The 12,827-nt window shown below is 33.8% G+C and overlaps 2 protein-coding genes across 4 annotated transcripts in view; one reads left to right on the top strand and one right to left on the bottom strand.

Moving 5' to 3' along the window:
* The first annotated feature begins 4 nt into the window (after positions 1-4).
* On the top strand, positions 5-1,833 carry LOC143183259 (peptide deformylase, mitochondrial). The gene is made up of 3 exons (XM_076384772.1): positions 5-284; positions 639-1,016; positions 1,389-1,833. The coding sequence occupies exons 1-3, from the start codon at positions 48-50 to the stop codon at positions 1,494-1,496; spliced, it is 723 nt and encodes a 240-aa protein (XP_076240887.1). The 5' UTR covers positions 5-47; the 3' UTR covers positions 1,497-1,833.
* A 1,463-nt stretch (positions 1,834-3,296) lies between these two features.
* LOC143183609 (tachykinin-like peptides receptor 99D) overlaps positions 3,297-12,827 on the bottom strand; it is a 28,180-nt gene continuing 18,649 nt past the window's right edge. Inside the window, exons 3-6 of one of the 3 annotated variants that reach the window (XM_076385234.1) lie at positions 12,025-12,175; positions 6,919-7,115; positions 5,573-5,718; positions 3,297-3,908 (exon numbers count right to left, since the gene is read on the bottom strand). In XM_076385234.1, coding sequence (XP_076241349.1) covers positions 3,754-3,908; positions 5,573-5,718; positions 6,919-7,115; positions 12,025-12,175 — 649 coding nt within the window. In that variant the 3' untranslated portion in view covers positions 3,297-3,753. Of the gene's footprint in view, positions 3,974-5,572; positions 5,719-6,918; positions 7,116-12,024; positions 12,176-12,827 lie in introns of all 3 variants that reach the window. The other 2 variants (XM_076385235.1, XM_076385237.1) reach the window with 2 other exon arrangements.

Raw genomic sequence — 12,827 nt, 5'->3', positions numbered from 1 at the left:
CAAACACATTTATTAAATCTCAGAAGTTTCCCAAATATTTTCCAGTAATGATCGTCACAACATTTAAATGCGGTACTCTAATTAATCGATGTCTAGTAAATATAACGAAAAATAGTGTGCGATCTATAACCATGAGAGGAGTAAAGCAAGCTTTCATTAACCGTTTTCGTTCCGAATTTCCACATCCTCCTTATGATCATATTTGTCAAGTTGGTGACCCTGTCTTACGGACGAAAGCGACACCAGTAGATCCGAATACGATACAGACAAAGGAGTTTCAAAAGGTATACTTTTTTTTCTTGTATTTTCGTGATATCTTTCGTTATATTTAATCTAAATAATGAAATATTTCTTGTCTCTATACAACTTAAAGTTCAATATTTATTCGTATGTATAGAAAGACACCATAGAATTTCAAATTTCAATCTTTCCTTCTTTTATATCATTGACCAATTCTGCATGTATAATTAGGATACTATTACTTGTTTTCTTTTTAAATCATACGACAATATTAAAATTGTTTGAAATATAGAAAATGTAATTTTATATAACTACTTGGCATGAAATTTCGTTATATTTATCTAAATTATATACCTACCAATTCATGTTATAGAATCAAATTAAATACGCTGTTACAGGCACTTGAACATTTGTGTAAAGTACTAAGAAAATACGAGATGGTAGGACTAGCAGCGCCACAAATCGGTCTTTCGTGGCAGGTCTTTGCTGTGGAACTAACAGAAAAGGAATTAAAGAAATTCTCTCCGAAGGAACGGGAGATATTCGAAATCGAAGCTATTCCGTTAACATTTTTCATTAATCCCAAAATGGAGATCAAACCTTCGGCAGAAGTTACGAGTTTCGAGATATGCGGTAGTGTTGCTGGTTTTAGAGGGCAAGTGACAAGGGCAAAAGAAGTTGAGATCAAAGCTTTGAATCGATTGGGTGACGCATTTACTTGGCAGGGGAAAGGATGGTCAGCTAGAATCGTTCAACACGAATTTGATCATTTACAAGTAAGTCGTTTTATTAGTATTATCATATTTTACTATATAAATTGGAAAATTTAATATTTTTTATTTGTAATATTTGTAAACTGTGGTGTAAGTGAAAGTTTGCAAATTTTTCGTGTCGAAGGAAATCGAATTCGTTTATTCATGTGCTTGTACGCATGCGCGCACACGCGTCTATTCTAGAATTCAAAAAAGAGCGCGATCAATGTTAGCTCGTGAGAAAACTTCTCGATTCTTTTTATCATGTGAAATACTGTTACTTTTGAAAAGTTATTTATGTGACAATAATATGTATGTATAAAATGGTATGAAGAAACGATGGACAATGATGTGTGTGTAATATCATTGTTTATCTAAAATTGTGTACCATTTCAGGGTAAACTTTATACTGATAAAATGGATCCAACCACATTTGAATGTTGCTTGTGGGAAGCAGTAAATCTAACCGAGGGAGAAGCCAAACTTAAATATTATCCAAAGTAATTATTGTGATAATATTTGAATCAACTTATGCTGCAATAAAAATATCAATAATAGCAATTTAAAAAATAAGATATTTTTATTGATGCATTCTTCATGTTACAAGTTTTACTTGTTATTCGTAAGTAATTTAGTTATTAGATAGAAGATCAGTTTTCGTTTAAACGAATTAAAGTAAATAATATTTGATAAATATTTGCTAAGGAATTTCCATAAAACATTTTTTGCAAGAATATAAGTTATTACAAATGTTTTGTTCAGTTCTTACAAATTTACAAGTAATTCAATGTTAGTGGATTTTTTACAAGATAGTTGTGTTCTTTACTTTATAACTACTACTTTGATTTTGATTCGAGTCAAACATATTTTTCGCCACTAATTTTTCTTTTATAAAAGCTAAAAACTACTTAAATAGATAAGAGACAAAAATAACTATTTTGATTTGGAGGCAGTTCCAGCTATTTCGTATCAAACTGGATATTAATAAGTCATATATATTTTGTTTATAATTTATGTTTAATTTTTCTAATTTACGAAGCACATTCGTGCACAAAGTAATGCTACATTTGTTTTACGTATATGTTTGAACTTTATAATTTGGTACAATACAAAATAAAATATCGATTAACTGAAATGATTAGAATTTTTTTCGGTATTGAAATTTTATTCAGGATGAAACTCATCAAATTTAATGATTTTATTGTTCCTCGTTTAGTCCTATTGAATCCTCTTTAAATTATCGTGTTTAATCGGACATATTATTCATACGTATATGTTGAAGAAATACTTCATACAAAACAGATGGAAATATCACATTAAGTATTCATTCTGGTATTATACGTATATCTGTTTTCATTTTACATTAGATTGATACATATGAAATGTTCATCGTCTACAGTTGAAATTCTATTGTCAGTTATGAGTATATTAACGAGATAAAATTTCTTACAATTTAGGACTTCGAAAAAATTCATTATGTTCTTTCAATTTTTTGTCAGCTATTTTCCATTTATTTCTTACATATATAAATCGCTTTCTTGAAATAATCTTTTTTTAAATTAAGAGTTCAATAATAAACATACAAAAAGAATAAAGATTCTGTAATCTCAATTGTGCTCAATTCAAAATAAAAAAACATCGTGTACTTTTTAAGGTTTATAAAAACATTTCGTATAAATCAATTTTATATTTATTACCTATATCAAAGTATAGTTAAATTTTGGAAGCATTTGTATACGAACAGAAACGTTGAATTCTTATATATTAATCGTCACATAGTTTTGTTTTTTGTACAATATCAAATAATAGACTTATTTCTTATTTTATCAATAATTTTTTTCATTACATTTAATATAGTAACATTTATCTGTACACTTAACTAGTGTATTAAAAAGCGTTTGTTTTTCCCAGAGTATTTTGCTCCGCATTATGTTACAGCTGAAAATTTAAATCAAATTTGGTGCCAAAGATCCTCGTTTGATTTTTAGAATAAAAGTTTTTAACCAATCGCAATTCAACTTGGTGAAAGATCAAAGTAATATCTAATTGTAAAGCGTTTTTTGTTTAGTTGAGTTTTCTAAATCAGAACAAAATGAAATTCACTATTTCATTAATTACAATTCTTTGCCCAAAATGATAAAAACAGCGAAGCATAACTAAAACTGGAAGTTTCAATTTTCTAGAAAATATACTCTGAATTAAGAAATATCTTTGTCCAATGAAAATTAGTATTTTCCAAATATACGAATTACCACGATTACTAATACACACGATAGGAACACGAAGATTAATTAATTAAGCACCTTACATTTCACAAACAATTAGTACATACTATTATATAAGTTACTACATCGTGATGTACTTTCTTTATACTAACTTTTTACAATTCTTTGTCAATAGAAAATGAAAACAACGTTTCATTAACAATATAGGTACAGAATTAAGTAGATTATTGGTCCGTTATTGTTTACAAGTCGATGAAATGATGAGGACTAATAGAGCAATAGGAAATTCATTTTCTAATCTTTTGCATTCCGTAGTAACGCGGGAAGTACAAAATCAAAGCCATGAAATACACGTAGTCGTTATCACACCGTTTCGAATCTCGACTCATTGGTATTTACATTAAAACGGAAACCTTAATCCTTAAGTATTTAGCAGACAGTTTAGCTTGTATTAGGGTAGAGCCAACGATGTTTGAGCTTTTTTCTGGTCAATAACGGATCTCGGTTAATAAAGAAGGATCAGCGTTTCTCTCCTCTCAGCCTCTTGGGTCAGGCGACTCTTGAGGAAGACTGCTGCCTAGGATATGTACTCTTATATCCAGGTATGTACTCGTTGTTGCTGAGGATTTTCCTCCTCCTGTCAAGATATATGACCTCTGGCTTGCGAGGTTTTCCATTTTCTCCCCCGATGCTGGTCCAGAAACAGATCGTTTCCTCCTGTCGCTGATTGCAGGTACAAAGGTATTCGTGCTGTGCCTATCGAAATTAGAAATAGGGCTTGTTTGCATCGATACATCGATTCTTCCGTATCGATTTCTATTTCGCCGTGATATATTCTCAGATGGAACACTGACTTATAAAAATGTATGTGTAGAAGCCAATTTCGTATACGGGAGATCGGAGTTGGAATTGTGACGTAAAAATCTGTTTAGAAATCCTTCCACTTGCTAGTAATAGCCGCTACATGTCCTTTCTTATTTAATGTTCCATTAATTATATCTCAGCCCAGATAGCACACGACGTCTTGAAGACATCTATTTTATGCCTGAACGTCTGACGACATAATTTAGACGTCTTAAAAACATCCAACAGTGCACGTCTTAAAGACTTACGAAATTTATATCCATAAGACTTCTTAACACGTTGATTGTCACGCTAAATTCACTAAAAATTCTATCACTTTGACAGTGACTCCATCTTGGGAAAAACAAATTTTTAATTCATTTCTGTATTTATCCATTTCTGTATTTATTCATTTCTGTATTCATGTTCTCCTTTAGTTAGCTCTCACTATAAGTTTTTGTTAATACCATTCATAATTGTATATATTAATTTGACTTACAATGGTGTCAAAGTTATAACCTGTATATGAGTGATATGGTAGTCAATGTGTTAAAGACACAATATATGGATGCTTAAAAATGTCTATTTTTTGTGTGAACGTCTTATAGACATAATTTGAACGTCTTTAAGATGTCTTATGAATATCTTTTAAGATGTCCTAAAACATATTAGTTTGTAACTTCTACGTTTCAAAGACGTCTTTTGGACACTTTTAGGACCTTACTGAATGTCTTTAAGACGTTTTTAAGGCTTTTCTGTGCTATGTGGGAGGTTTCATTGAGGTGAGGTGGAGTAACAATACTTAATTATTTTTTGTTATATTGTAGTTACAAAGAGTATCAATATTATAAAATTGCGAATACACCAAAGGTCGCGAACTGTTCGCGAACAGTATATGAATTAAATTTCTTAGAAATTGTTCGCGCATCTATTTGAATACTGTTCTTGGTGTTCGCGGAAAAATTGAGTAAAATTTTTCCAGCTGTGTGTAAACATTATTTACGACAGCGTTCACGAACTGTTCGCTGATGTAGACTCAGCTCAACAATTACAGTTATCATATTGTATTTTATTGTACGACGAACATATATCTATTTACCCCGCCTCCCTCTGTGTTGCCCTGCAAGATACAAAATAACTTCAAGCTCCCATATTTTATTGATGATCTTCGACTACTACTTAATGAAAAATAATCAAAAGCAGAGCCCAAAATGCATACGTTACCACGCGGGAAATGAAACTATTTTACGTTCTGAGTGGTACTTTTTTGTAAGTTAGCAGTGGTTCTTACTCTTTTTTTTTTAAATCTGTTTCGATCACTATTTTGATACTACGTTTCGCGATCCGCATCGGTATGTGTGGAACGGATAGCTACGTCAGCAGAGAGATTGTGCAAATCTATGTACGAATTTCGTTCGTTCGTTTGGGTGTCGTCGTGTCCGAAGCGTGACTCGTTCGTAGATGTGGACGATGTAGTGCAAGGACGTTCCGAGGACGTGCAGGAGGACGTACCGTTCCGTGATATCCTTGTGTGCGACTGGGGACTTCCGGTGCAGCTATACCGAGATGTTACAGCTTCTGATCGCGATAATGCAGGCTCTGCGGGAACACGTACCCCTGGGCACCAGGAAAAGAAGTGGACGAATCCTCGTCGAAATCTAGAAAATAGCAAACATTCTTTTTGTTTATGGTGGAGCCTCAATTAACATGGGAAATGGGATCGAATAGGCGCGAAGATGACGTTAGTGTCCTCCAAATACACAATATTCTAATCATACTTTTCTCTCCTATCCTAATTGTATCTGGAGAATAATGGGTCAGTGAGTGACTTCGGTTACTTTTTTGCAAATTAATGCAGAGACGAATTTAAAACGATATAAATTTACTAATTTTTCTGACAACGGACGAAATGTTATAGAGAGTAATACCTTTGAGAAGAAATTGCAAAGCGCTTTAGTATACGATCTGAACAGAGTCTTATTGAAAAATGAAGGAACATATACAGTGTGTTATAGTTTGTGCCAGATGTGCTTCCGATATACGTTAGTTTTCGACATGTTAGCGACGAGTACCCATTGATCTACTGTGACAAAATTGCTCGTTGCGGATGGTCGTAGTGTTTCGATTATTTGGTGTGACACAATGACAGTGGTACTATGGTAAATGGTGCTGGGACAATTCCTATGTATGACACGTAAAGGGGATTGCGGCAACTGGCTATTTTGAAATCAATCATCTGACACTTGTTCCATTTATTTTGTGGGTAGATCAATATTGTTTGGTTTTATCCCTTGTATGGCATTTTGATGGACAGAGTATTCCATTTTAAATAACCGATGGAAATTAATAACGGTAGACAATGGTCTTTTTAACTACTTCAACTTTCGTTCAGCGAATTCTCAACGCTTGTGTTTCTTTCAAGGAGAAGCAAGTATAATTATTCTCCATAAGATGTGAATCCACTAAAGTATGCTAACTTTGTGTGTTCCTGGGCCCCGAGTTCAAAGTGTTATAACTGTTATCACGTCGTGAAAACTTCTTCAAAGTCCAATGACAAGTAACAGAAAAAAACTTTCCAAGAAAGTTGGCTTTTTTATTCCTAGCTATCCTCCAGAGTTGTTAAAAGCTAATAATAGTCCAATGACGTTAACTACTGTTGTTTCACTGTTCGCAACTACCTATTGAAAGTCGAGGTTCTGTTTTCCCGTTTATCGCCCGTAGGTGTTCGTTTGTTACAGTCATCTTGAAGTGTACAGCATGTACATATGTACATGCTAATTAGATTAAAACAAATACGTTCAGATTGACGATATCAGGTGTTATGTAAGGGTACTTACGTTCTCGAAACGACGCTTTACCTGGAATTCATCCAACAGTAGATTAAAGGATTGTACATGCTGTTCGACATCGCGAGCCAATAGATACCGAGGAAAACTTCTTGGATATATGGCTTGTTCGTAATCTCTGGGAGGTATGACGTTACGATGAAGTATACGTGAAATGGTAACCAGCACACTGCAAATATCACTACCACCACGATCATCATCTTTACGACCTGAAACAAGTACATTTTTAGTTAATATTTGATACGTCTCTAATTTGTGTTTCATCATTTCCGATTTTCCAGCTGATATTTTATAATCTCGTGTTACTGTAGAGTTTTAGAGTTCTATATTTAGTAAAAATGATTTCTGCGTAATGTTACGAAGCGCCAAAAAAATTCATGGGGAACAGTAATGGATAGAATAAATAGTCGTTGTAGTGGTGAAAAATAAATTGTTAAAACGTGAATGGTACAATATCCCTCGTTTCATAATCATTTTTAATATCATATAAAATTTTACTTTCACATACGTATCGTAAATTGTTTACAGTCAAATTGTGTATACATCAAAACTTAGTATAAAATATTTAGCAAGTATTTTATTTTCCAAACAGAAAAATGAAATTTTATCGGAGCTATTTATTTCGCAATTCATATGTGCAATATCGGTTATTTTATTCGTTTTAATTGCTAAACGTTTGACATAGTTTGCTTTTTACAATATTGATAAGAATTCTTTGGTAATTTAGATTAATTAAAGGGTATTTTTTACAGTACCTTTAAAATGTAAGAATTTCGCACATATCTGTCACAGAACAAGCAGTAAAGAAAAAGCTTATTACTGTATAAAAGAACTTTTACTGGATTAATTGTTATACGTGCGACATGAAGGTGATAAAACGTTTTACTTTTAGCCGGGTGCACTTTAACGTCCCTGAAAAGTTGAAATTCATGAATAAAATTATAGAGTCGCCGAGGAAAGGAGATCTGGTTTTTTATCCGAAAGTAAAATGAATTCAAACGGCGTTGAATTGAGGAGCAATTAAGGGACGTAGGAAGAAGCGAACGTTATTACTTCTGATATCACGGATATCCTCTATTTCAGCCCCATTCGACCTCTGTACACTTTTTGTTTCGTAGATCTATTAATCTTTCTTCAAATAGCCAAGTTTCATCCTCGATAATAATCGAAACGCGATGAAACAGTTTCTGAAAGTATTTTAGTGACTGTATTAAAATTGAATTTTCTCAAATATTTATTGTCGGTTCTTTTACTTTTTTTATATGGCTCCCAGTCAATAGTTCCGAATACAGCGCATTTTGTACAAAGCTTCAATATGATGTTTAAATTGGTCGAGAAATAGTTCTCGTAAGTGGAAATCGGTTCAGATTAAAGGTGCACTACTCGCTTCAGTCAAACGATTTCGCGTGCAATCAGGTTCACCGCCACAATTTGTTCAAGAACTTTTACGTTTCTTCATAAAATGGTACTGTACTTCTAGTACACTTCATTTTAAAAATATAATTATTTCGCCTCGTATTAAAATTCACTGTTTAAAGAAATCCGATTCAATAAAGAAAAACTGAAACTTCGTTTCCAACTCTTCACTCATTTCTGACTTTGGTACCAAATCAAATTTCCTCGAATCTTTCTGCGGCAGAAGAAAGAGGTCACCCTTACTTTCGTACCTTCACACAATTAGCCGTTTAAATTTTTTACGAACCAGAACAAAGGCTCGTGTAATTAGTTCAATCCTCTTTTCGTAATGAACAGGTGAACAAGCGTATCGTTAACGTAAGCTCGTTAAGCAGTAACTTGAACCGAATAGGAATCTGGAATGAAACTAACTAGTCGTCTCTAAGTTAAACTTTCATCCCGCGGAAGTCCCCCTGAAACATCGTCCTGCGGAATTCCACTCGTCATTGTCTGGCCCTGGTTTGCGAAATCACTCTACTATGAAATTGTATCATCGCGCCATTATGTACAGGGCACACGCTGCGGGATAAACGCATTGTCTCCTAACACCCCTACCGTTGTAGCGTTTAGTCTTGTCGCCGAGAAAATCTCATAGCTATCTGCCTGTGCCCCCCATATTGTATTTATTCGTGTAATTAGACTTTCGAGGCGCATTCACGGTGTACAAGGCCGCCGATACTCGTGGGACACCTTCACACTGATGTCTACAGTTCCTTAGCTCTCGCACATGGGCATTCCCCACAGGGATTTCAAAACTATTTGGTAGTTTCGTTGCTGGATCGCTCGTTACTGTACACTCGTCTACAACCCTGTAACAGTGTTTGCTCGCTCGATTTACTCGTCGAGATTGCATTCAATCAGGATGAATGAATTCGATTAATGAATTTAGAAAAACTTTCGATTACTAGTCCGTTATTCGCTGTTTGAGCGAAGCGGAAATTTCGAGGATTTCAGGGACTGTGTTTGAAACGGTTTATGACGTCCATTGTTGCAGTAAGCTTCCAGCGTTTGCTCTATTTAAATTGTTGCGGAAACGGGAAATACCTTTGTAAGGTATCTTGCAAGTCAGCTAAGAAATCTGCCAGGCTCTCATGATATCACGTACGCCCTCATACGTGGGCTATATTGTAGTAATACAATTTCTGTTATTCTTGGGATTTACAAAATATGGGGGCTTTCTTTATTTACTGAGAAGTTGGATAACGTAGTTTGGGTTACATAGAAGCTACTGTTTCTTTTTTCTCCAGCGGAAACGATTTCAGGTTCCTGAATTTTCAAATTTTTAGATTCTCAAATCTTCAAATTTCTGTATAAAATTTGAAAATTTTTCATAAACAGCGTATGTACAATATGCAATACTTATAGTTTTTGGAACTACTGTCTAGAAATTTAAGTAATTCAAGTGATAGAATAATAACAATTATCTACTATATTGTTCTTAGTATATCCATGGATATCTGGTTCTTGCACAGAATTCGAGTGCGCTTCAACAGACCGGCATTAATTCACTTTGAAGTTAGGGTTTCAATCTTCATTTTTTACTTAAAAAGATAGTAAAAGCTAAACATACAATTCAGGTCAAGGAAAAACGGAACTCTTCCGTTTCCTTCCGTAAGAAGCAGCAGACATTCCCTTGCGATTTCCTACTCTGAACTCGAATAACAAATACCTTTGAGGTTTTCTTTCATTCGTCCAGATTTTACTGTTTTACTTTTGTTACCTGTAGTTCTGAATGCTGTTTATTTTTTATTTAGATATATCATTTTATATGATGCTATTTGATAGAATTATATCAACATGACGTAATATAAGTTCACGCTAAATATGCATATAACATAAAAACTCCCAGTCTTGATTTTAATTAATAAATTTTTAGCTTAATAAATTTTTTATCAAAACGGGTGAAAATGCAGTAAAACAATCACGTGCAAAATCTGAAAAACTAGAAGTAAAAAGTTGTGGGCTTTCGAAATAGCTTCTACACTGTACTAGAAACGAGTAAAAGACCTGAGGGGATTTATTATTTAACTTTATTACTTTATCATGGAGATAAAAGCCAGTAGAAATATTTTTCAATTTAAGAGAATTAAAAAGCAAAGAAATATTTCCTTAAAAAGCTAATACTTTCATCTCTCTGCGCACCAGAAGATAGGTACATAAAAAAGCATTACATACAAAATTTTATTTAAAGTCTAAAGTAACCCCAAGATTTATCAAGTTTGCGGAAGTTTACGCATCGCGTTATCTCGGATAAAAAATGTTTGAATTGATCCATTTACATCTGAAGCAATTTAAGCGAGCAACTTCATATTTTTCTATACATCTGCTTTCAATATTACTCAAATATATCTGCCTTAATCGATCGTCATTTCGTTGCGAATATATCTATGCGTACCTGACCGGTTTTTACAATCGCGAAAATTTTTTCGCGGATAGCTAGCGTTGACCAGCGGGACATTATCGCTCTATACGTGACAAGATAGGCTAACGATTCCACACGTAGAGGAAAGTGAAGGCTCTTTTGTCGTTTAATCGAAATCCAATAGAACCACTTGAGCATGGTAGGGAATTGTAGAAGATTTCCTCGTAGTCGTGCGCAGAATAATCCTTTAACCTTCTTCCTGCTTTCGCCTCTTCCATTTAATTAAATGACCGACCCGTCTGGTGTCAGTTATTTGTCTCGTTAAAAAATTAGTTACCTATCGGAGGGAAGCTTCTTTCACTGTTACACAGATGACCGTGAAATTGTAATAACCCTTCATAAATTTTTAATTTCAAAGAATTGTCTATTTATTTATTGCACGAGATAATCGAGAATGCGTTGAAGTGAAGTATACAGTGGGCGATTTTAAAATATGATCCTGTAAAAGTAAAGAAGATTTAAAGAGTTATGTTCGTTCACTGTACAAGCACATTATTTCAGCGAGAAACGTAAGTAAAAAGTTTCGTAGTGAGTTAAAGACTAAAAGTCAAACCTTGCAGTTTTTAACGTCTGACGAGTTAACTTTCTGCTATTCCTCAAAACTTACTGCAGTATTTAAGTAAGGGATGAAAGCTGTGGAATGCTCTAAGAAGAGAATTTCTAGAATGATGATAAAACTTTAATTGCAACGTTATATTACAACTTTCAATAGAATTATTTGTATTGTACATATTTCTGAAATATCACAGAAAAAATCGTTCACAAATAAAATTATTTTGGAACCAATATTCCAATGTCTAGGTTAATAATTATTTGTAGAGAATCCCAGAAGTATTTTCAGTGTCATAGCTGTCTTATCATCTTCTGTCAGACACAGTGCCGAAGGATGCGAACGAAAATTGCGTAAAGTTAATTAATCGAAATCGGTTGTATGGATTCCCTGCGGGTTTCAGGGCCACAGATGATAAGAGCAGTTTACTGTGTAACCTCCGATGGCGTTTGCAAACTGCGATGTGATTTAATTAAAGTACCCTTAAAACTACTTGTACGCAAGTGCATTAGCAAATATTATTGAATTTTCGTATTTCCCCTATTGCAACAACTAAGGCTAAGACTGATAAATGTTTTGGAAGTTTTAGAAGTGTTATGCGATCAGAAAGTGCAAACGTGAAGGTACAGTTTACGAATGAATTTTGTATGTTTCATGAGAATTTATGAATCGATTAGCAATAGCTACATACCCTTCGTTTACTTCGTATACTCTCCAACTGCCCTGCTGTATTTTCACCAATACTCTGTGACCCCCAGAGCTCCAAACCAATTCTGGCATACGTGAACGTCATCGATGCAATTGGTAAAAAATACGTCAATATCATAAAGATTACGTTGTACCTGAGAACAAAGTACATTGAAATTGACAAACGTGTAATTAAAATATACGTATAGTAATCAATAATATTCAGTACTCTTTTTAGCCATTATATCTTAAATAATTCATATTGGTTTGCCTTATGTAAACATGTTAGGTATTTTAAAACGTAATACGTGTTTGCATGCACCTTGTTACGTTGTATTAATTTCTGACGAGCTTATTGATTAATTAGATTAATTATATGTACAAAGTACATATACATGATTGTATTTGATGGCGTCATCGTTAGAAAAGTTAATAAGTAAGCTTGCATGTGATTTATCGATTGTGAGATACACATGTTGAAATCAAGGAATATTACGTCATCGTTCAGATTCTCCAATTATTAATCTTTTTCGTTAGATTAACAAGTGTGCAAATTGTTGACTTCTGTGCGAAATATGTTTTAATAATTCAGATTCCTTGCTGAAAAAGCTGCGAAAATCTGGCTACTTCAGCGAAGAAATTGCACGATTGCTTGTAAATCGGTTGAATATCCAGCTAATGAACGCGGATAAAATTATTAAAGCGAGGACTTGTACGGTGATGGTACGAAGGGTAGAAATTGAGATGTGAAATATCCAACGGCTTAATCAAAGCAGGGAAGCGAGCAACACTCTAGACATTCGATCC

Source organism: Calliopsis andreniformis, chromosome 9, assembly GCF_051401765.1.
Source record: "Calliopsis andreniformis isolate RMS-2024a chromosome 9, iyCalAndr_principal, whole genome shotgun sequence".
Classification (NCBI taxonomy): Eukaryota; Metazoa; Arthropoda; class Insecta; order Hymenoptera; family Andrenidae; genus Calliopsis; species Calliopsis andreniformis.
Note: the sequence above shows the minus strand (reverse complement) of the source record. Positions and strands in the feature narration are given on the sequence as shown.